Genomic DNA, 22809 nt, shown 5'->3' with positions numbered 1-22809 from the left:
TTTTGGCTACCAATAAGCCATAGTCAACCTCAATGAATAGATTTGGAGAGAGACGACTCCATTCAAAAGATGTTCATAGTAACAGAAAGACACACAAGTGGGGAAAAACGATGTTCAACTTTTATTTCTACTTAGATGTCAGTGTGCACACGAGTAAAAAAACAAAACAAAAAACTAAACAAACCTGAACTTCAGGCATGTATAGCTTAACTTCTTTTGGATTGAGGGGAGGGCTCCTAAAAAAAAAAAAAAAAAAAGTCGCTCCTGTTGTACACAGACAAGAACTTAAAAAATGACCCAGGAGCTGCACACATTACAAGCAAGGTCAGACAGGTATCAAGGTCATGTCAACAGGTCGGTCCCAGAGCGGGTCTCCATGTCTGTCGGTCGGTTGTGGTCAGGTCAACGTGTCGTTTTGTCATGACAACAGTCGCCTGGGAAACAAGAAGCTGCAAAGTTACTCACGCGCACACGTCATGTGACATGGGAGAGGCATTCTGATTAGGGATGCTCCGATCAGAATTCTATGCTGCCGATTCAAATACCGATCATCCATAAGAGAGATTGGCCGATACTGATCACATGGATTAAGTGTGTATATTTCAATGTACAGTGGTATGAAAAAGTATCTGAACCTTTTGGAATTTCTCACATTTCTGCATAAAATCACCATCAAATGTGATCTGATCTTTGTCAAAATCACACTGATGAAAAAACAGTGTCTGCTTTAACTAAAACCACCCAAACATTTATAGGTTTTCATATTTTAATGAGGATAGCACGCAAACAATGACAGAAGGCGGAGGAATAAGTAACTAAACCATCACATTTAATATTTTGTGGCCCCCCCTTTGGCAGCAATAACTTCAACCAGACGCTTCCTGTAGCTGCAGATCAGTCTGGCACGTCGATCAGGACTAACCTTGGCCCATTCTTTTCTACAAAACTGCTGTAGTTCAGTCAGATTCCTGGGATGTCTGGCATGAATCGCTGTCTTGAGGTCATGCCACAGCATCTCAATGGGGTTCAAGTCTGGACTTTGACTTGGCCACTCCAGAACGTGTATTTTGTTCTTCTGAAACCATTCTGAAGTTGATTTACTTCTGTGTTTTGGATCATTGTCTTGTTGCAGCATCCATCCTCTTTTTAGCTTCAACTGTCTGACAGACGGCCTCAGGTTTTCCTGCAAAACATCCTGATAAACTTTTGAATTCATTTTTCCATCAATGATTGCAAGTTGTCCAGGCCCTGAGGCAGCAAAACAATGCTAAACCATGATGCACCCTCCACCATGCTTCACGGTGGGGATGAGGTGTTGATGTTGGTGAGCTGTTCCATTTTTCCTCCACACATGACATTGTGTGTTCCTCCCAAACAATTCAACTTTGTTCATTCATTCATTCATTCAAATTCATCAGTCCACAAAATATTTTGCCAAAACTTCTGTGGAGTGTCCAAGTGCCTTTTTGCGAACATTAAACGAGCAACAATGTTTTATTAGACAGCAGTGGCTTCCTCCATGGAGTCCTCCCATGAACGCCATTCTTGGCCATTGTTTTACATATACACTAGGTCCCCAACTTACGAACATCCGACTAGCGAACATTCGGAGATACGAACACAAGCTTCAACTTCAGAATGGTTTCAGAAGAACAAAATACACGTTCTGGAGTGGCCAAGTCAAAGTCCAGACTTGAACCCCATTGAGATGCTGTGGCATGACCTCAAGACAGCGAATCATGCCAGACATCCCAGGAATCTGACTGAACTACAGCAGTTTTGTAGAGAAGAATGGGCCAAGGTTAGTCCTGATCGACGTGCCAGACTGATCTGCAGCTACAGGAAGCGTCTGGTTGAAGTTATTGCTGCCAAAGAGGGGGCCACAAAATATTAAATGTGATGGTTTAGTTACTTATTCCTCCGCCTTCTGTCGTTGTTTGCATGCTATCCTCATTAAAATATGAAAACCTATAAATGTTTGGGTGGTTTTAGTTAAAGCAGACACTGTTTTTTCATCAGTGTGATTTTGACAAAGATCAGATCACATTTGATGGTGATTTTATGCAGAAATGTGAGAAATTCCAAAAGGTTCAGATACTTTTTCATACCACTGTATGTATGATGAGTGGTATTGGCTAGCGGTCATGTTAGACAATTCCAAAGCAAATAGGTCATTGTAAAAAAAGTGAACTTTGGCCCATTTTGGGATATTTTTGTTGCCTTTTATTTGTGTGAAAGGATTTTTGTGCTATTTGACACACACCTGAATTTAATTTCATGCATGTTTTGGAGTAACACCTATACGTGAGAAATGAATTGTTCCATTGATTTTTTTTTTTTTTTCTTTTAGTTGAAGATAAGAAAATGAAGAGAATAAAATAATAGAAATGAGGGGTGCTTAAGTTAAGAGAATGAATATCCAGGTTGCTTTCATCACTATGACAGCTATCAACTACAAGTATTTCTCTTTTATTTGTGAACATTTCAGTTGTACACTACTTTATTTACCAAGCACATCTCCACTCAAACCAAACAGTCTTTGCTATTTTCTGCTCATTTGTCATTATATAAAAACACATCAAGTCTGAATTCAACACTTCTAATTAAAATTTTTTTTTTAAAAATACAAAGAGTTGAAGCCTTTGGTGAGCTACTCAAAACCAGCTGGTGAGCTCGGAGACTCCCTGTGATAGTACCACCATCATAAGGCTTTATGTCCATTAAACAACCACACGCAAATAGTGTTTGGAGGACAAGACATACGCAATTAGTATTATGACAAGACAGCTAAATTGAAAATGTTAGTACATACCCCATGAATGAGATATTCACTTTCCCATTGGACAAAAAGGAGCTCCCAACTAACCGCATTGCTTGTTTGTAGGCCTGTCACGATAATCAATAAATCGATTAATCGAACGATTAAAAAAAACAACTGGTCGATAATTATGACATCCTCGATAAGCTGACATGTGCATGTATGCGTGTGTTTCATCTGCTCGTCTCTCTGTGCCACACAGGCTGGATGACAAGAGGCTTCACTCTGCATCTGTCTGTGTGCATTGGTTCTATAGTGGAATGAACGGAGAGAGTGGGCCCTCATCTCAACGTGTTTGGTCGGCAAATATAATATAAACAAAACAGTGGGGCGTGCTCACAGACAGTGTCGCTGGCTACATTACAAAAACATACATACAGGCAACTTCTGTGTCAAACTAATGTCTCACAGAGTTACACCGTACACTATACTTGAGTACCATCTAGCCGTTCGAATGAATTACACCTCTCAGGACAATTAATCAAAAAATGTTGATAAAATCAATTAGATGGTGATTCGTGCCACAATTATTGCCCAGCAAAATCGTGACAGGCCTACTTGTTTGTTTTAAAAACGAAATGTCACTGTGCTAAAGTCACATTTGGAGTCCAAAGACCAGAACCTAGGTGGATAACTCTAGCTAGCTAGCTGAGGCAAAGCACGTAAAGAAAGATGCGAGACAAGTGGAAGAGCAATAGGTTTGATAAGGGAGTGATTGAACACGCTGGCATGCATTGGTGTAGTCTGTGTCAAGCTCAATACGACATGTGTCATTTTGTAGGTAACTGCACATGTAGGATTTGCCGCCGCACACCGATCGTGTTTTTTACCAAAATCGACAGATACTGATCGGTGGCCGATCGATCGGAGCATCCCTAATTCTAATCAGTTGATTTTGTCCATAGGATTCAGTCAATCTTGCTTTTTTGTGAACAAGACTGTTGTGTTGGAAGCAATACATAAAATTACAGATTGACCAATATGGTTTTTCAAATTTTAAGTTGCCAAGGAGGCCAATAACTGATACTTGGAGCTGATATTGGTGACAAAGTTTTGACAAAGATCTTCTTGTTGAAAAGAATGAAAAGAAACAAAGCGCTTGCCAGATGACATACTGTATTTTGTGTAGAATACTACACATGCTGGGATCTGATTAGCTTCAGTGCTATGCTACGCTTCACTGCGTGCAAGTCTCCACTCTTTGTAGCACATATCAGTTTATTTCCCACGTTGTTTTTCACGAGTTAGATGGATATTTTGTTTGCATGACTGGGGCAAAAAGGACACTATGCCACCCTTGTTTCACCAAAAGGTAAGCACCTTCCAGTCTTGCAACAGGAGAAATGCCGGCTGCACCGCTGTAATTTACACGTGTAGGTTTGTAGACCGTTGCATCACATTAGTTCTGCTATTCATCTCTTAGATTAAAAAAAAAAAAAAAAAAAAGCTGATGCTGATATGTATCAAAATGCCAAATATTGGCACTGATAATCAGCCGGGCTGATTATTGGTGGATCACTAGGTAAAACAAAGTGAACTACTTGGCATCAACCAGCAGAGGCCAACGTTGTTCAGACTCTAATGCACATGCCCACAACCACACCCAATGACGGTCCTGTACAGCGTGCTAGCCAATGAGCAAAGGCTTTCAACCCATTGACCAGCAGCTCTTACAGTGTGGAGGAGTAAAGCTTACTTAAAAGCATAGTTGGGATTTTTTGACGTGAAGTTGTATGACATCCCCATCAGCAGTGTAAGTGCATCAACAATGACTTACCCCCCCACTTGGTCCCGTGAGCCCAGTTCTGGTCGGATTTCGGTGATGAGAAATGTAGTACCGGTTAGTTGATGGGGCCACAAAATCCAACCTCTCAATCGCTCGGTTTTACTTTCTTTCGTATCGTTGTTGTCTAAGTGTCGTCTGCTCACGGGACGAAGTGGGGGGTAAGTCACTGTTGATGAACTACACTGCTGATGGAGATGTCATACAACATGTCAAAAAAATCCCAACTATCCCTTTAAGAGGTGCAGTCTGTCATGGTTGAGTAATGCAAAGGGGGCGCTCGCGTTCTAAACATACTTTATCCCGCCTTCTTTCTGCTAAAAGCTGGCAAGCCACACCCCACATCAGAGTCGCGTGCAGGAAACGGTCAGGTGAGCTTCTGAAACTGTGTATGTGGTATGTGGTATGTGTACCCACACCAGGCAGGTGCGGTGCATGAGCTGTTACTGAGACAGCCGGTAACGCTCAATGCCAAATGCCAAAAAAAAAAAAAAAGTGTGATTGGAACCAAAGAGGGTTAGCACATTTAACATACTATCACACAGCTCACCTTTACACTAACCCCTACCCACCAAAACCTCACTCTCATCCGGGTCACAGCACCAGTGTACCAGTGGTTGTGTGTGCAGGGCTGGAACCCTAGAACACACATCCCCACTAAGAGGGAGTTAAGTGGAGCAGCGCTGGCCACTGAGCAAAAAGCCTCAAGCTTTTAACCCCCCCCCCGACCTGCATCACTCTTAAAGCTTACTTCATCTACTACTTTATACTCCGTGTAAAGCAGGGGTCGGGAACCTTTTTTGTTAAGAGAGCCAAGAAAGCCACATATTTTAAAATGTATTTCCGTGACAGCCATATACAACAACTGACAATACAACTAAATGTGTGCATTATTAAGCATGACCAACAATTTTAAGAGTATAATAAGTCTCTGAATTTATTCTTTTTAATAACGTTGTTATATTGAAGCTAACCAATAATAAATACTGTAAAATACTTCTTACAATTAATGTGACTTCTGTGCTTGTGGTAGAAAATGGATGGATGGATTAAAGTGCATAAAGAAGTTTTATATTTTCAATGTTATTTTTAACACTGTGATTTCTGTCAAATGAAATTACAACAACAAATTTTTGTGTTAAAGCCAGAGAGCCGGATGCAACCACCAGGAGAGCCACATCTGGCTCCCGAGCCATAGGTTCCCTACCCCTGGTGTAAAGGCTTAGTCAACAATAACAACAATGCTAGTGCTGTCTTTTTGTACAAAAAGGCATGTTGTATTTAACAAATATTATTCTTGAAATAAATGCTCAACGGAATAGCTGATGGTTTATGTGTGGGCTATCTACGCATGACCACTGGCATCAATTAGCGCTTTCTTACCACGGCAAACACTTACCTGTCATGTCGTCATGTCCTAGTAGGTGCGAAGCCTTTTGTGTGACTCCTCTCTGGGAGGATCGGCGAGCATCACCTTCATCTTCACGCCGTTGATGAACTGACCGTGCAGCACCGCCATGGCGTGATCCGCGCACTTTGCAAGAGGAAGACACCCCCCATACCAAATCAAACATTCCACACACTTTGCTTTGGGACTATAGCTCCAGCGTCTCACCTGCTTCTCTGCATACTTGATGTATCCAACCTTCCTCCCTGGAACCAAGTGGATTTCAATCAGCGACCCAAAGCGGCTAAAAAGAGAAAACCGCTTTTATGTCATAAGCGCTTTCTAAATCAGTCACAATGTTAGCTAAAGCCGTTGGTATGGCAGAGTGCAGCAGTCCCTCACCACTTCACTCTTTTTCAAATTCAATTGGCTCCAGGCCCAATCCTGATAAGTCCATTAACACAAAGTAGGATTTCTTATTTCTAAAATCATATATTTTCATAGTTGGGGAACAGAAAACCTGTTAACCACCTTCTAAATAGGCTTTTTAACGTTAGAGCCCTCGAGACTTGAAATAACACCTTTACACTCCTATTACCCAATATACAGTAGTAGCCATAATTAGACATAGACTCATACATGTTAGCATTGGGAAAGTTCCTTGTTATTGTTCCAGTGTCTAAGCCAGGGGTCACAAACGTGGTACCCACGGGCACCAGGTAGCCCCCCACGACCACATGAGGTGCCCGCAAGCCTGCTTTTCATTCAGGTTTTCAGTTAATAATGAAAGAAGAGTAGAAAGAAATGCATTCTGAAATACAAAATGTGAGTTGTGGACACCAGCATTTTGTTCATGTTCTGGTAAAGCAAGCATATTCGCTTTGTTTGGGTTTAAAATAAGCTCTGAAAATAAATGTTACAAAAATGAGTAGCTCTTGGCCATTTTCATTTTGTAAAAGTAGCTCTCACAAGGAAAAACGTTGGTCACCGCTGGCCTAAACAGTTCTTCCTGTGCTGGCTATTATCTCATCAGTGTAAAATTACTGACACCTTGTGACCAGTGTACTAATACTACTCCACTTGTATTTTACCTCATTTAGCCATTTTTATGATTGAAAATGCCTCATTTAGGCCAAAATTACACACGATTTACTTAAATGTGCTTTGGCTAATAATAGGCCATAGTCAAAACACAAAACAGTATGATTTACTGTATTAATATATTTTTAAACACCGTCAGAGTGCAGCTGGGAAATTCGAAGCTAGGCCTGTCACAATAACCGATTAATCAAATGATTTTAAAAATTTAAAAAAAAACAGAACAGGTTGCTAATTATTATGCTCTCGATAAATTGGCATGTATGTGTGTTTCATCTGCTCGTCTCTCTGTGCCATACAGGCTGGATGACAAGAGGCTTCACTCTGCATCTGTCTGTGTGCATTGGTTCTATAGTGGAATGAACTGAGAGAGTGGGTCCTCATCTTATTCAGTCTCTTTGTGGAGGCGGGGCTACTAGTGAGTGGATAGAGAAGGTTCAGCAGACAGTTTTCTCAACTGGGAAAAAAATATAAATATATCGACAGAGGTGCCTCGAGCAGCAGAGCCTTTGTCCCGACAGTCAATGTTACAGTTACTGAGGCGTTTGGTGGTCGGCAAATATAAACAAAAAAGTGCAAAATGGTGCGTGCCCACAGACAGTGTCCCTGGCTACATTGCAAAAACATACATACAGGCAACTTATGTGTCAAGCTAATGCCTAACACAGGTACACTGTACACTATACTTGAGTACCATCTGGTTCAAATGTGAATTACACACCTCACGACAATTTGGGAAATAATGGTCTCAAAAAAATGTTAAATAATAATGTTAATAAAATCGATTATCAACGATAATTTGTAGCACAATTATCGACCAGCAAAATCTATTATGACAGGCCTATTCGAAGCGCAATGTGGTGAGGGTCGACCGTACAAGGCATAGGTGCCCATTTTGTCGATCGCAAACTACCGGTCGATTGCGAAGGTAGTTTTGGGTCGATCGCATAAACGCCACTTTGTAAAGATGAAGTGGTGAACAGAAAGAAATGCAACTTTCAACTTTATTATTCTGATTATAGTTCAATTAAGTGAGCAGTATGAAGTTATGCGTTCGCTTGTAGCGGCTAGTTATGTAAAAAAAAAAAAAAAAAAAAAGTCGATAGTTTTTACGGCTTCACGTTGGATTCAGAGCATAAAAACAATATTTTTCCACCACCTTAAAACTTGGCACAAATTCCAATACGAGGAATGTGTGAAGCTGCGCTCTGGCTGCACAACTCCTGCCACAACACAAAGCTCACTGCTTGCTTCTTTTTCCTGATGCGTTCCTCATGAAAGGACAAGTGCCAAGTGGTGTGCTATTACTAAAGTGGTGTCCTATCACATTGCTAAAGATAAGGTCCGTGTTGCAACAGTGGAAAAAAACTGCTTTAAAAACCTGCTGAACTACAAACTCGGGATGTCCAGCAACCTTCGCAGTCACAATAATTTTGCACGACAAGCTCTACCACAAATGTACAAGTCGGTCAGTTGCTAAGCCTGACAGGTTGGTGTTCCTGGCACAAAATAAGGACATTCTTGTGTCTTCTAAAAATGTTTACCTAAAAAAATACTGCAGTATTTTTAAGTTGCTGACATTTAAACATTTCCTCTTAAACCGGGCACACCTTCATATCTTGTTCTTTTGTTATTAGCTGAGAATTTGAGCATAGCTAAAGGTTTGTTATATATTAAACAAAAAAAAAAAAATTAATTTGACTTTTTCTATATTTCACAGAGAATGGTCTACTTTATTTCATTTTATTTTTGTATGTGCATCTTGCATGAAGCTATAAAATTAAAAAAAAAAAAAAAAAACAACATCCTCATGTTATTATTTTTTTTTTTTTTTTTAAAACTTCACACGCATATTTGGCTTTGACTTTGTCTAAACTCACTTTGCGGAAAACATATCATATATCGATATTCAACCTAAATATATCTGGATAAGAGTCCAGGGCCCACATCACCCAGCCCTAGTGGGAGGTAGATGCTTGGGACTTGGTCATTTTAAAAGTAGCTCGCAGGCTGAAAAAGTGTGAGCACCCCTTGTTGAGAAGACACATTGAAAGAGTTTGTGATGATATGTAGTATTCTACACTGGTCACTACGTGTCAGTAATTTTACATCGCAGGAAGTACTGTATAGAACAGGAAGTTAAAAAAAAAAAAAACAAACAAGAAGGAACTCTCTCAATGCTAACGTGAGAGTCTATTATGTCTTACAGTACTTTGTCTTATGTCTAGAATATTGGGTAATACGAGTGTAAAGGTGACTATAGGGGTGTTATTTCAAGTCTAGAGGGCTCTAATAGTGTTAAAAACAATATTTAAGATGTAAACAGGTATTCTTTGCTCTAACTACCGTATTTTCACGACCATAAGGCGCACCTAAAAGTGTTAAATTTTCTCCAAAATGGACGGGGGTACCTTATAATGCGGCGTGCCTGATGTGTGCACCGAGTTTCAAAATCTGTTAATGTTGTTGTGTGACTTTGATGAGCACTGTGCCTGACTGACTGGAAGCATTTACTGCCGACACACTGTTGATATAGAGGAAAGACGGACGTGACTGAGGACAACAAAACAAAGGCGGACATGACTGAGGACAGGATGCGGACGTTAAAGGGGAAAGGGTGGGCGTGAAAGAGGACGCTAAAGGCACGCCCCCAGTAGGTACTACATAGTGCTAGTATGTGCATTGTGCAAAACAACATCGGTTTGGCTAAGGACCCTCGAAAATGCCACCTACAAAAGAGACAGGCTTGTGAAGCACTGTTTAAACTACGCGGAGGAACATGGGAATCGAGCAGCCGCAAGAGAATTCAAAATCAACGAAATGGCGGCATCTATCCATTCGGGCAAGGACTACCGTGGTGCAGCAACCCCTACCGCAGTACAAAAAAATTGACGACAAACACATCCAGCCCAACCACATCACCAACATGGACGACGTGCCGCTCACTTTCGACATCACGGTGAACCACACTGTAGAGACGGGGACCAGCACGGAAGTGATACACACAACGGGGCACGAGAAGTCGGGTTTTACTGTTGTGCTTGGTTGCCATGGTAATGGACAGAAACTGCTACCTGTGGTGATATTTAGGAGGAAGACGCTGCCTAAAAGAAAAGTTTCCAGCCAGAGTCATCGTTAAGACCAATCAAAAGGGCTGGAAGGAAGAGGAGAAAATGGCCAAGTGGCTGAGTAACGTGTGCGGAAAGAGACCGGATGTTTTTTTCTTACGCATCACCGTCCCTGTTGATCTGTGACTCAATGCGTGCCCATCTCACAGCCACTGTGAAAAGTCAAGTGCAGCAAATGAACTCAGCTTGCCATCAATCCGGGAGGCTTGACGAAGGAACTCTGGAACGCTGGACATCGGTGTAAACAGGGCGTTTAAAGTGACGTTGCTAGCGGCATGGGAGCGATGGATGACAGCTAGTGAACACAGCTTCACTAAGACTGGGAGACAGCGCCGGGCCAGTTACACCACAATTTGTGAATGGATTGTGGATGCTTGGGCTAACGTGTCTGATGCACTGTTGTTCGAGCTCTCACAAAAGCCGGCATCATTTCTGAGGAGCCGCACGGCAACGAGACTGACTGACAATGATGAGAGGGAACTTGACGTGTTTGATGGAGAACTTGCCCCGCTGTCCATTTGGGATCAGAAGGTGAGGACTTTGATGGATTTGTGGATGAAGATTGATCAAAAATAACATGAATACATTGTTAAATACTTCAATAAAGTACAACCCAACTCGGCAGCCGAGCATGAACGCTAAAACATACGCTAGCATGCATGCTAGCGTATGTTTTAGCGTTCATGCATGCTAGCGTATTGTAACATCGCTGGGAGCACTTCCTGTTCCCCAGCATGCTTTGCGGGACTGTTTTAGTGCAAATGCTCTTAAAGTTACATGTTTGAGCTACATAGTTGTTAGTTATTGTTCAGTAGTGCAGTAGTGTCTTGTTTGTTTTTGTCTGTCTGCTGCGTTGCTATGTGATGTTTTTAGTTGTGCACCATGACTGAGACTGTTGTGTTGAGTGATGACCTTCCTGATTTCAAGTGGGTTTGATAAAATGAATTCGAGTTCTGTTCTTAATCTGCCCAAAGAAATAAAGCACTTTCGCTTCCTTACTGACTCTTGAGCCCGTATGTTTGACCATACCTGCGCCCAATAATACATTGCGCCTTGTATGTGTGTTAAATACAGAAATAGCACCCGAAACTGAGACTCGGAGACGCTTTTAAATACGGTGCACCTTATAATCGAGAAAATACAGTACAAAAATATTCCGTTTATAAATACGGAATTCTATGTTGTGGAAATTCACTTATCACAGTCGGGTCTGGAACCAATTAACAGCAATAAACGAGGGATTCGTGTACTTGGGTTATCCTTGTCTAAAACTGAAGTGTAAAAAAAGAAATAAAGCGTATACGTACCAGAAAACATCCTCCAGCACATCCAGTGGCAAGGGGGAGGGGTTGAAGACGACAAACAAGCGCTCCTTGGATTTGCTGTCGGGCGGCGCAAGCTTCTTCGGGGGGGGCAGACTGACATCGGTCTGAATCCGGGACACTGCCGGGGGTGCAGAGAACCCCTGGAAGAAACATCATTTTAAAAAGTGGCAAAGGAGAGGATTTTAAAAATCTTCGCTGGACAGGCACGGAGACACAGTCATCTGTCACAGATGTACGCAACAACTCACGGGAGGTTTCATTGCTTGACTGCTGGAGGGTCCGTTCCACATTGCTGACATCACCTGGGTGGACACAAACTGCATGGCCATCCGACCTACTGGGCTACACAGTAATACACCACTTTTTTTTTTGTAAAAAATTAAGCTTTTTATTTCATGTATCTGTGTGTGCGTGTGTACCTGCTGCGTTCTTCTCCATCATCCACAAAAGCGACCATGAGTCTGTTGCCTGGGGGGTACTCAAATCCATTCAGTTTTTCTTTGGCGTACACGGCTGAGCCAAGGTTGCTGTAGCGAATCAAAGCCTGACCTGCAGGTTGGCCAACAACACCGTGCCGTTAACAGCATGAAGTCGTAATTAACCACACCACACCCCCGTCAAGCCACCACTGGCCTTTGCTCATCCCGTAAGCGTCACGTTGCAGCTCGCAGTATTCCATCCCGGGAATGATATCAAACAGGGCAAAAACCTGCTCCTGCGTCAGCGCGGCTCGTGTGGATATCATCAGGCAGTGGGAGAAGTCGCCGATGCGGCCATGACCGGTAGGTCGGTCCATCACCGGGTAGCTGGGTGGTTCAGCTGAGCCTGGATGTGGAGGAGGAGACAAATGAAGGGGGGGAAAAAACAGCCCCCAGGTTGGAGGAGGATGCAACAAGGAAGCGCACCCATGGGGAAGGAGTAGGGGTTGGTGGAGTCAGCACAGCCTGTGTAGTCATTCCTGGCCATCATGCTGATGTTGTCTTCCGTGGCAGAGGCTTTGTTGCGAGGTTCTGCCAGGATGGCTCTGTAAGCTAACAGGATTATAGTGAGGACATGACACGCCCGCAAAGACACTAACCTTCCAGCCTTACCTTTGTCACAGTTCTCTATGGCCAGGGCCGCTTGGGAGGGTTTGTGGTATCTCACATAGCCCAAACCTTTACTCTCCCCAGTCATCTTGTTCTTGATGATGACACAATATTCGATGTCGCCATACTCCTGAGGATTCGTAAGAAATAGAAATGTATTCCGTTTGTATTCCGCACACATACTGGAAGGTTTCATGTTTCCATTCAACACTGACGACAAGCCAGTCAAAGGGTGAAGAAGCGGTATACTGAATGTGTGTACCTTAAACGTCTTTTTCAGGTCTTCCTCAGAGAACACTTTGGGGATCATGACAAAGATCCTGGTCAGCTCCTCATCCTCCACGTCCCTGTGGCTCGTAGACGACCGCGACTGGGCGATAAACACCTGCAAGAAGCATCCAGGTGAGCAAATGTCACTTTTTTGTGAGCTCAATGACTGCTTGTAGAACACAATGTACAAACTGAAAATGACTGCAACAAGACTCATGGCTTTGAAGTCAGTCTAGCATACAACCAAATCATTACTTATAAAAAAAAAAACTAACGTTATTCTATATTGACAATCAAAACAACTTGTTTGCCCGAACTGACACTCGGGTGTGTCTGGCTAGCATTGTACCTAACTGCCAAGTAACGTACACATTCATTCAAAAAAATCCCTTCAAAAACAATCGGTTCGGATACATGCTAGGTTCTTCACCTTGATAGGTTTGGTTCCGTCCACCAGGACTTTGCCGTGCATTTCCTCCATGGCCAGACAGGCCTGAGACGATTTGGCAAACTTCACATAGCAAATGCCTTTGGACTCTTTTGTCTGCTTGTCTTTCACGACCCACACCCCCTGGATGTCCCCGAACACGCAGAAATTCTCCCTGAGCTCATCTTCGGTGATGGCGCGACTGGTGACCAGGAAAAGGCGGCTGTTGGGAGGGTCGTCGAGGTTTTCCGTGGCTTGTTTCGGTGTGGCTGTGGACTCCTCCATCTTGCCTCGCCAACCACCGGTGCTGCTGGGTTCAGGAGCCTTGGGATTTTAAAGCACCTTCTGCTCAAATCAAATGACGAAGCAAATGTGCAAATAATGTCTAATTAGAGCATTCACATTCCCACACTGCACTACATACATCAGCTCTCACAAACCAACGTATTAAGCAAATATGCAAATTATGCCCTATTTGTTATTTGCATTTCTCATGGGGAAACTAGCGTACTTTGCCCTTCTTCCCGACGCGGTCCCGTTTTAATAGTTTCCCGTATTTTCCCCTTAATTTTATCATTTAACTTTCTTTCTTTTTACAGCCAGAGCAGCACAGCTTCCGGTCCGCGCGCCAACAGTCGATCAACATCCTGTAGCCGGTAAAGTCACACCTTCAAAATAAGACGCACGCCCTTAAAATAACACAGTTGCACGTGACGTGGAATGGCCAATGTAAAGAAAGCTGGACGGTACCGTCTTGTACAAATGCAATGACTTCGTGGATGTCATATTGTAGACAGCAATAATACACGCTTAAAATCACATTTAGAAACAAAATACACACTTTGACAAATTCAGCACATTACTCTGGCCTGAGGACACAACCTTCCTCACCTTCAAGCAACCTTTCTAGTCACCTACACTATGTATTACATCATAACATATAGATGGAGAGAAAATGGTTGGTTTTCATTTTCGTAAGTGCTGGTTTAAGTGTGAAGCTCTGCTGAAAACAAGTCTGTTCTCTTAAATAACAATTTAAGACAATGACAATTTCTAAAACGTTACTGAAAAAGATGTTTATATTTTTAAATAATGATTGAAACATAGACAGCTTGCCAGATCAGTCAAGCGTCAGAAACCTAATTATTTGTATCTTTAATAACTGTAAAAAAGAAAAATTATGTTTTTTAAAACAAAAACATTAAACATTGAAGTAACGTATATGTGTTCTGACAAATCCAGAGGGAGGAGGAGACATGGCCAAGCTTGCCGGCTGTAGTCCAACACGCTGTTTCCTGTTTCCACGCAGTGTACCTGTTTCCTCCTCTGTATCCTTGACGACAACCAAAGACTCCTACAATAAGATGTTTTGTAATAGTATTATTTTCACAATTGACTGATTTTATGCAGTTTCTAAAGGAATAATTTCCCTATTACAATGATATCAAGTTACAAAAGGAAGCATTTACTAAAGAAATCACGTATATTGAAATGAGACGTGGCCTAAACAGAGTGTGACGCAACGACCAACACGTGATCCAGTGACGTCATAATCAGGCGCCTACAGCTGCAGTGACCTTCTGTGCGACCGCCACTCACTCATCGTTGGTGTCCTGCAGCGGACAGCGGCATTCATTCACCTGAGCGATTTTATTCACAAAGACTGAAACGTACAGGTAACTATTGGAAGATTGTTCAAAAATAACGTCTATTTAGCGCATTATAGGCACGACCTCGCTCTTGGGCGATTTAATGTATTTTATACCGTTTGCTAAATTAAATGTAAAGTGTGAAAGTGCCTCGTCTGTGTTGAAGATGTCTGCCGAGCGACGCCGGCCTCCTTCAAGTATCCTTTAACTTGTGTACGAGTAGTAGCCACCTTGCTTGACAAGTAAAAAGCCGTCATGGAACATTCCGTTCCGAGAAAGCCCATTCGTCCTTATTGAAAAACAAACCAGACTCTTGATGCCGTTAATGAAATGTATTTATGTTGTATGTATGTTGTAATGGCTCGGTAAAGGGGCGAGTTAGCCGCCATGTTGGATGTTAACGGTCACCCCGAAGCTAGTCGCCCGGCGACATCCGCTAACACGTAGACCTTTACCAATTCACAAACGCTACCATAACGGTGCCTCGTTGGCTGCAACATTAGCACTTAAAGCTAGCCACCATTCACACAACCTGGCGCCGAGCAGTTAATGCTAGCCAGTGTGGGTAGTAGCTGATGGTGATGTAATGTGTACCGTAAGGAAAGTAACATGAGCCTACCCAGTACACACTTAAAACGACCTTCACCTACTAGTACTGTGGAGGACAGGAGGAGGCTTTGCGTACATTTGCACATCAGTGGTTTACTAGAATGATTTCAAGATTCAAGAGAGTTTTGTTGTCATGTGCATGGTAAAACAGCAGTTATACCATGCAATGAAAATCTTATTCTGTTCATTCTCCCAAGAAAAGAAAGAAAACACAAGAATTTGTGTGCTTATATGTAAATTAATATAAAAGTAATAACGTCTTGTTCCAGCTGACTATGGGAGACGTAGAAAAAGGAAAGAAGGTTTTCGTGCAGAAGTGTGCCCAGTGCCACACAGTGGAGGAAGGGGGCAAACACAAGGTGGGGCCCAACCTCTGGGGTCTGTTTGGACGCAAGACGGGCCAGGCTCCGGGCTTTTCCTACACAGATGCCAACAAGAGTAAAGGTCAGTGGGCGTGATGAAAGTTGGAAACGGTCTCGGTGACCTGCAATGTTTTCGTGTAACGCTTGTCAGTCACGCAGTACGGCCCTGCCCCAGCCAGGGCCGAGACACGGGTCCGCCAATTCCCGCTAGATGAGAGTTGACAAGCTAAAAGCCCAAACTGTCATCTAGGGTGTGAGGTTTACCAAGGCTTGGGAAAACATTCAAGGTCAAGTGATGACCTTGTATGACAGCAAATTAGAATGCATTTCTGATGTATGTATACATTTCTACATCTCTTCCCATAAGAAATGTAAGATTCTGTCACACATAATAGAACACACACATGCAGACAGGATGCTTGCTGAAAGAACCATGACAATGTTTGGGCTAAACAGAGAATCCTACAAAAAAAACTAGAGGCAAAATTTTTGCTAAAAATGTCAGACAACTGAATTAGAGAAAAAGAAAAATTGGGCGAAAAGTTGACAGGATTTGGAGAGTTTATATTATATTATATTATATAGATATAGATATACATATAGTCTTGCTGATCCGATCCAGAACTGACTCCTGGTTTTTTTTTGTTTTTTTTTTTTTTAATGGAATAGGCTGTTAATACAAACATGAATTTGTGGAGTTGAATATGGTTATGAAACTAACTCAAAGCATTAAATATAATGCAACCAAAGTATTGCTGAATTTTATTTATTACACAGCATGACCAACGGTATTTAGTAACAAACCGCTGTGTGTCAGGTCCCTAATCCAATAAAAGATCAAATTGAAAAAAAAATGGGTGTGCAAAATACTAAACTTTTAACATGCTTATAGATCAATTCCTGGTGTGATTTTAGAATATGAATTTTTTTTAATTCTCTTCAGCGCAACGGTAATTTGACGGTCCCTAGTGTAAACAACCAGCGGTTAGAGCAGCACTTCCTGCGTAAGCAGTGGCGGAGCCAGACATTTTTCATTGGGGTGTTCAAGGTGAGACCATTACTCACATAGTGGTGGCAATAAGTTGATACCTAAAATGTCTAGATGGCCAGTGGGGTGGCCGGAGAGTGACCAAGGGTTTGCGTGTGAGCTCCCCGCACCATGACACAGCAGTACAGGCACAGTGAGGGGGAACTTCCGCTGTAGCTATGGAGCCTAATATCCGACGTCCAGCGCAAAACTAACTTCACCACGGCAAGCAGACCGGCCCTATCTTGTGGCAGAAGCCGATATTATCTGATCTTCAAAATACAGCGGACCGGCAGCCAATGCTGATCCTGAAGACGGGACATCCCGAGTTGAAACCATAAAATACTGAAAACATTTCCATGTGAATAGCCCCTTAATAAGCTGCCATGGGGCCAAATAGCAATTTGATGCGGAAGGTGAGAACCACTGCTGGACTCGATCTTGCCAGGATGTACGGGAATAAGTTCTATCAATTTCTCATTTATGATTATTTTGCATTGTTTTCTGCACGCAAAACAATTGTTTTCAATAAAATGTTGGGTGTCTGGAATCGGTACTTTGGATTTACATTATTTCCTGTGGGGAAAAATTGCCTTAGTTTTCATCTGTTTGGGTTTTTCTTTTGTAAAGAAATGAATAAGGAAAATGAGGTATGACTGTATGTTGGCGAAGGAGCGCACGTGACAAAGCGTTCTTTTGTTGTCTTGTCAGGTATCGTGTGGGGTGAAGACACCTTGATGGTGTACCTGGAGAACCCCAAGAAGTATATTCCTGGAACCAAAATGATCTTTGCTGGCATCAAGAAGAAGGGAGAACGCCAGGACCTGATTGCTTATCTCAAATCAGCCACATCATGAAGTCCACGTGCACGTCCTCCTATTTAAAGGCATTTTATTGTTTTCCATGTTATTTGGAAAGATGCTTGATGAAGATACAAGTGTCTTAACATCATCTATAATTCATATTCCTCATTTCTCAACATGAAGCTGTGTAAGGTTCCTGATTTGTTTAGATAGATTGATCCCGTTATCACTAAAGCAGCCCTTCAGACGTCCACAATTTTTCAATATGATTGACAGTAAACACTGCGATATGAAGAAAGACGTGTTTGATGGATGAAGCTTTTACTTACCTGGTTTCACAGGCTGGAAAGAGTCTTTTAACTTATTTTACTGTCGTGTAATATTTACAATGAATACTGTATGCACTTGGAAGTCAACTTCTACTGTGTTGACAACACGACTGAAGGATTATTAAACACAAGAATGTCTACTCTTCTGTTTGGTCCAATCAGGATTTTTGGAATGAAAGATTGTGCAAAAGGTGCTCCTTAAATGACATCCATGCAGCCATAGTAAAACGTCCTCATTTGTCCTCATTTAACCCTCGTGGTCCATCTTTAGTTGTCCTTTCCTCTGTCACCTGCTGCTCGCCATCACAGCTTATTTATTGTGTGCGTGTAGCGCCCTCTTGTGGTCACTGGACCTCATTGCGGCTTGAGCAGGTAAAACCTTAACCTACTTCCTGGAAGACAATGACTCACTCCAACGTGTTTCACTTTCCATTAGGTAAGGTTGTCAATCACTCGGCAAACACGCTCCTGGGTATCTGGGCTCATTTTTCATTCATAATACGTTTAGCCAGACGCGCTGCAGTTACACATGTTGGCCACTAGAAAGCAGTGTTGAAATATGCCAGCGATTGAAGTTATTCCAAATTGAACAGTCGTCTCTCGCCACATCACCCTTGGAATTTCGCAGCTTTACTGGCACAGATTTTTAAAAATATATTAACACCTCACTGCTGTTTCGTGGATCAATACTACGAAAAAAAAATTTGCGAGATAACGCAAAAGTAATAACATTAAGAGCATTGCACTTCTGCTACTTCCGTGTCCAGAGCGGGTGTTTGCGTTGAAACTTCAAATTAAAGAGAATTTGAGTTTCTGATAGGAGTGTTTATTTAAAGGACAAATGAAAAAATCCCATGTATGTCTAACCAATGTATTTCCTTTCCAGTACGTGTGTACAGCGGCACTAGCTAGGACTGGATGTTAGCATTTTATTTTCAACAGAGAGCCGAGATATCGTCACTGAATTTTGTGATGCCTTCCCATCCCATTTTCGCTATGTGGAGGCAAACTATGAAGTGTGTCCTGTACCTTCACATGGTTTTGTGAGATAACTCCAAACAATGCAAACATTTTTCGTTATCTCACAACAGTTTTGTGAGCTCTTGCAAAAATCCATCTTAGGGGTTCCATACAGCCTATTCTTAGACAAAAATATAAATATTTCAGCAAATATGACTTTTTTTTGGCTTGAATTAAGCATTTTCAAGCATAAAAATGCAGATGAAGTAAAATACAAATACTGTATAAGGCATTCAGAAGACGCATTCAAAGGCGTTGTGATGATATATAGCATGGTGGTACCTCAGTTAACGTCCGCCCCGGTGAGTGCTTTTTTTGGCCATCCAAAATGTTTGCAAACGTTCTGCCTTGGCTTGGGTTCACCCACTTGTTTAGCATCCAAAATACTCTCCGTTTTGTTTTTTTTGGAGCACTGGATTATTTGGCTGAGTAAAGGTCGACTTTTTTTTTTCATCCAAGGAGGGAAATTAAGGCAGAAGTGCAGGGAAAAAAGTCAAATGTTACAAAGGTGTGTGAAGCCAATTAGCAGGTAGGAGCTGGATTCCTCCTAAAGCTGATTTACACCAACATGCACCACTCACATGTTTTCTACTCTGTCTGCACACACACACACATTCTAGTTGTTATTTCAAATGTCTTGGTTCCCTTGTGATGAAACAAATGTATGTTTATGTACAACATACTGTGTGCTTGCTGCACTGTGACAACAACCACACACACACTCATTGAGAAAGAAGTTAGTGTGGTGAAGAAGATGTGCACCATAGTTGTCACCTGATGTTAAAAATGATCCTGTGACTCCAAGTCAACATTCTTGTCATTGTGACACCCTTTCAAAAATCTTAGCACGTTCATTATAATATCAGCATAAAGGCAATTATTGTTTTTGCTTCCATCTTTCACGAGCTGAACTCGTGAGACGTAGAAGCTTTTCTTTATGCACAAAAGTCCCATTTCTCTCAAATATTGTTGACTAAATCTGTCACAATTCAGCCATCGCACAGGTGTGCCGTATTGGACAGCGTCATTATGTATTGCACAGGTGTGCCTTAGGCTGGCTACAATAAAAGGCCACGCCAAAATGTGCACTTTTACTGTATGGGGTTGGGGAGGTTGGTGGAAGTCTGTAAAACCCTTCACCACACATTTTATACACTTTCTCAGACAGGCATGAACATTTTCTCACATTTCTGTCTTGTTTAAATGCTCTCAACGTTCAAATTTCATTGCATTTTAATGATGAACCTATTAGGTTGGACACAAGAACTTATTAAGTGACTCACATGTATTTCACTCCTATGATGCAAGACCACTCCTATGCCTCTTCGTCCTGGCTCCGTTCCAGTGTAGTGTTTTTGTATCCTTGTCGTATCCTGTCGTATTATCCTCACACAGTTAGCTTCTTCTGTTGCTTCTACCATTTACAGTATTGGGGGTTAGCGAGCAGCTCACTAGGTTAGCTAGTTTGGTAGCCATGACCACAACAGGAGACGGCACGAAGGAGATTGATTGACAATGGTCTACAGCCAATCAGGACGCAGAAGACAATGGGCGGTGCAGACAGAAGAGACAGAATAGAGAGACACGCTACCTTGTTCTAAAGCACAGAACTACAACACTCAACCTCCCACAATAAAATTCTTCTTAAAGGGCCAGGATCAGCCTGTAACAGCGTCCATACGCTGTTAAAAAAAAAAAAGCATTGAAGTTTGGGAGTCAGCCAAGGGTGAACCGCGATGGAGCGAGGGAACACTGTATAGTAATCACTCGTTTATGGTGCTTCATTGGTTCCAGACCCGTCCATGATAACAGAACCTCCGCAAAGTAGGCTTTCTTATTTCTAAATCAAATGTTTTTAAGAGTTAGATCATAGAAAACCTGTTAACAACTTTCTAAATACACTTTTTGACATTAGATCCCTCTAGACTCCTATTACCCAACAGTAGACATAACAAGAGAAAATAAGACATTTTAGGCATTAATAAGACATAATATAGACTCACACGTTAGCATCGGGAGACTTCGTTGTTGTTCCTTTTTTAACTTCCTGTTGTGTACAGTACTTCCTGCGGTGGCTATTGTCCCATCAATGTAACACTACTGACACCTAGTGACCAGTGTAGAATACTACATGCCATGACATCTTTCAATGAGTCTTCTGAATGCTTTATATTTATATTGTACTTCATTTAGCCGTTTTTATGCTTAGCTTTATGCTTTAGGCAAAAAATACATACAATTTGCTTAAATATGCATGTGTTTGGACTAGATCATACAAAACGTGTTTACAACTTCCTAAAGACGCTTTTTAACATGATTAGAGCCCTGTAGACATGAAATATCACTCCTATAGTCACCTTTACAGTCCTATTACCCAATATAGTAGATATAATAAGAGAAAATATGACATATTACGCATAAATAAGAGGTCAATAAAGTATTTATCTAATAATAGACCATACTCCACCATGAATGATCAATGATTTATGAATGAATATATTTTCATATGAGTGAAGCTGTGAAGTGGTGAGGGATTACTGTACTGCCAAACCGGAGGCGCTCAACTGACGGGCAACAGCTGCAGTCAGCATGTGATCGTGCCTACTACACGCACCCTCGACACTTCACACATCCATGTCAGAAAACCGCTCGTTTTGGCGCAGCCTTTTATTGTGGCCAGCCTGCGGCACACCTGTGCTGCAATAATCATCTTGACGAGCGGACGGATTATCGCGGCTCACTAACTCCTTTGGACCGTGAAATACGGCTTTTGTGGGCATGGAAATCTTGAACATGTTTCACTTTATGAAAGCAAATGTGTTGCATTTCTATCTGTGATGAGTGTGTACATAAAAAAACATCAAACACGTTGTTGTGTAGTATGCTGTATGCAGATACTTCATTAGGTACACGGTCTAGTATTATTAATGTGGACTTGATCCATACATTTTATTTTTATTATTTCGTCATTTACTTGTACTGTACTAGCAAAGTCAATGTAGTGTGTGTGTGTGTGTGTGCAGGATGATGGCCCATATTGATGCCTGCGGCACTCATCGCCATGGTAACCTCCAGGCGGCCATGATGCCGCTGCCGAGGAGAGGGAGGATAAATATAGTGCGGTGCCGGCTGGCAGCCAATCAGGGGAGAGCTGAGTTTGCTGAGTCACACTCCAGTTCCTGCCTGGAGGATGACTGCGCCCAATCTTCGTCGTGTGGCAGCCATTTTGGTAGTTCTTGTCAAATCCAAGCTAATGCTCTTGTAGTGTTCTTTTTCTAGGAGCCACTTGATTAGGTGCACCTGCCAGACCCGAATGGCTAATTAAATGTTGGTTTTTTTCCACTGACGTTTGCACTAAAAGATGAAAGATGAAAATATTGCGCACCAGTGCAGGTTTTGTCACAAGCCAGGAGAGGTGAAAGTTCACCAACGCCTAAAGGGGCGTAGTCACATTTCCCAGCAGTGTGTGTGGCACTGGGTGTTTTACTGGACGTTTGACCTTTAAATTGGAACAAAGTGAAAGCATGAATGAAAGAATCCTTTCTTTGCTTTTGGCACAAATGTTCCTTTCTCATCTCCTCCTCTGCACCACTTCTCTCTCCCCCACTTTGGCATCCTCTCTCTCTCTCTATCTCTCTTTCTGCCTCCTCCCCTCTCCTCCTCTCCTCCTCTCTTCCTTCCATTAG

At 42.1% G+C, this 22809-nt stretch overlaps 2 protein-coding genes across 4 annotated transcripts; one reads left to right on the top strand and one right to left on the bottom strand.

The window, feature by feature from the left end:
* Positions 1 to 108: 108 nt before the first annotated feature.
* On the bottom strand, positions 109 to 13986 carry rbm45 (RNA binding motif protein 45). Of its 3 annotated transcripts, XM_054798704.1 has the most exons (12): positions 13836 to 13968; positions 13328 to 13669; positions 12890 to 13012; positions 12631 to 12757; positions 12445 to 12570; positions 12173 to 12364; positions 11959 to 12088; positions 11788 to 11881; positions 11522 to 11679; positions 6217 to 6292; positions 6001 to 6135; positions 109 to 434 (listed from the first exon to the last, which is right to left on the bottom strand). In XM_054798704.1, exons 2-11 carry the CDS (start codon positions 13607 to 13609, stop codon positions 6019 to 6021), a joined length of 1425 nt encoding a protein of 474 aa, XP_054654679.1. In that variant the 5' UTR covers positions 13610 to 13669; positions 13836 to 13968; the 3' UTR covers positions 109 to 434; positions 6001 to 6018. The 3 variants fall into 3 exon arrangements, 2 of the variants coding, with proteins under 2 accessions (XP_054654679.1, XP_054654680.1); XM_054798705.1 differs by having other exon boundaries at positions 109 to 236; positions 13328 to 13986; XR_008573644.1 differs by lacking the exon at positions 109 to 434 and having other exon boundaries at positions 2069 to 6135; positions 11788 to 11873; positions 13328 to 13986.
* An 871-nt stretch (positions 13987 to 14857) lies between these two features.
* LOC129193915 (cytochrome c) lies at positions 14858 to 18248 on the top strand. Its single transcript, XM_054798708.1, has 3 exons — positions 14858 to 15000; positions 15852 to 16026; positions 17683 to 18248. The coding sequence occupies exons 2-3, from the start codon at positions 15858 to 15860 to the stop codon at positions 17826 to 17828; spliced, it is 315 nt and encodes a 104-aa protein (XP_054654683.1). The 5' UTR covers positions 14858 to 15000; positions 15852 to 15857; the 3' UTR covers positions 17829 to 18248.
* The last annotated feature ends 4561 nt before the right edge of the window (positions 18249 to 22809 follow it).

Source organism: Dunckerocampus dactyliophorus, chromosome 14, assembly GCF_027744805.1.
Source record: "Dunckerocampus dactyliophorus isolate RoL2022-P2 chromosome 14, RoL_Ddac_1.1, whole genome shotgun sequence".
Taxonomy (NCBI): domain Eukaryota; kingdom Metazoa; phylum Chordata; class Actinopteri; order Syngnathiformes; family Syngnathidae; genus Dunckerocampus; species Dunckerocampus dactyliophorus.
This window is presented reverse-complemented; position numbering and strand designations above follow the sequence as displayed.

Bases quoted from the DNA above. Each gene is read 5' to 3' on its own strand.
- rbm45 (XM_054798705.1), bottom strand. From the start codon at position 13,609: ATGGAGGAGTCCACAGCCACACCGAAACAAGCCACGGAAAACCTCGAC. The intron at 12,089-12,172 runs GCCAGTGGTGGC...GCCAACCTGCAG, and splicing joins CGCTTACGGGATGAGCAAAG to GTCAGGCTTTGATTCGCTAC. The intron at 11,882-11,958 runs GTACACACGCAC...ATTACTGTGTAG, and splicing joins GATGGAGAAGAACGCAGCAG to CCCAGTAGGTCGGATGGCCA.
- LOC129193915 (XM_054798708.1), top strand. From the start codon at position 15,858: ATGGGAGACGTAGAAAAAGGAAAGAAGGTTTTCGTGCAGAAGTGTGCC. The intron at 16,027-17,682 runs GTCAGTGGGCGT...TTGTCTTGTCAG, and splicing joins AGATGCCAACAAGAGTAAAG to GTATCGTGTGGGGTGAAGAC.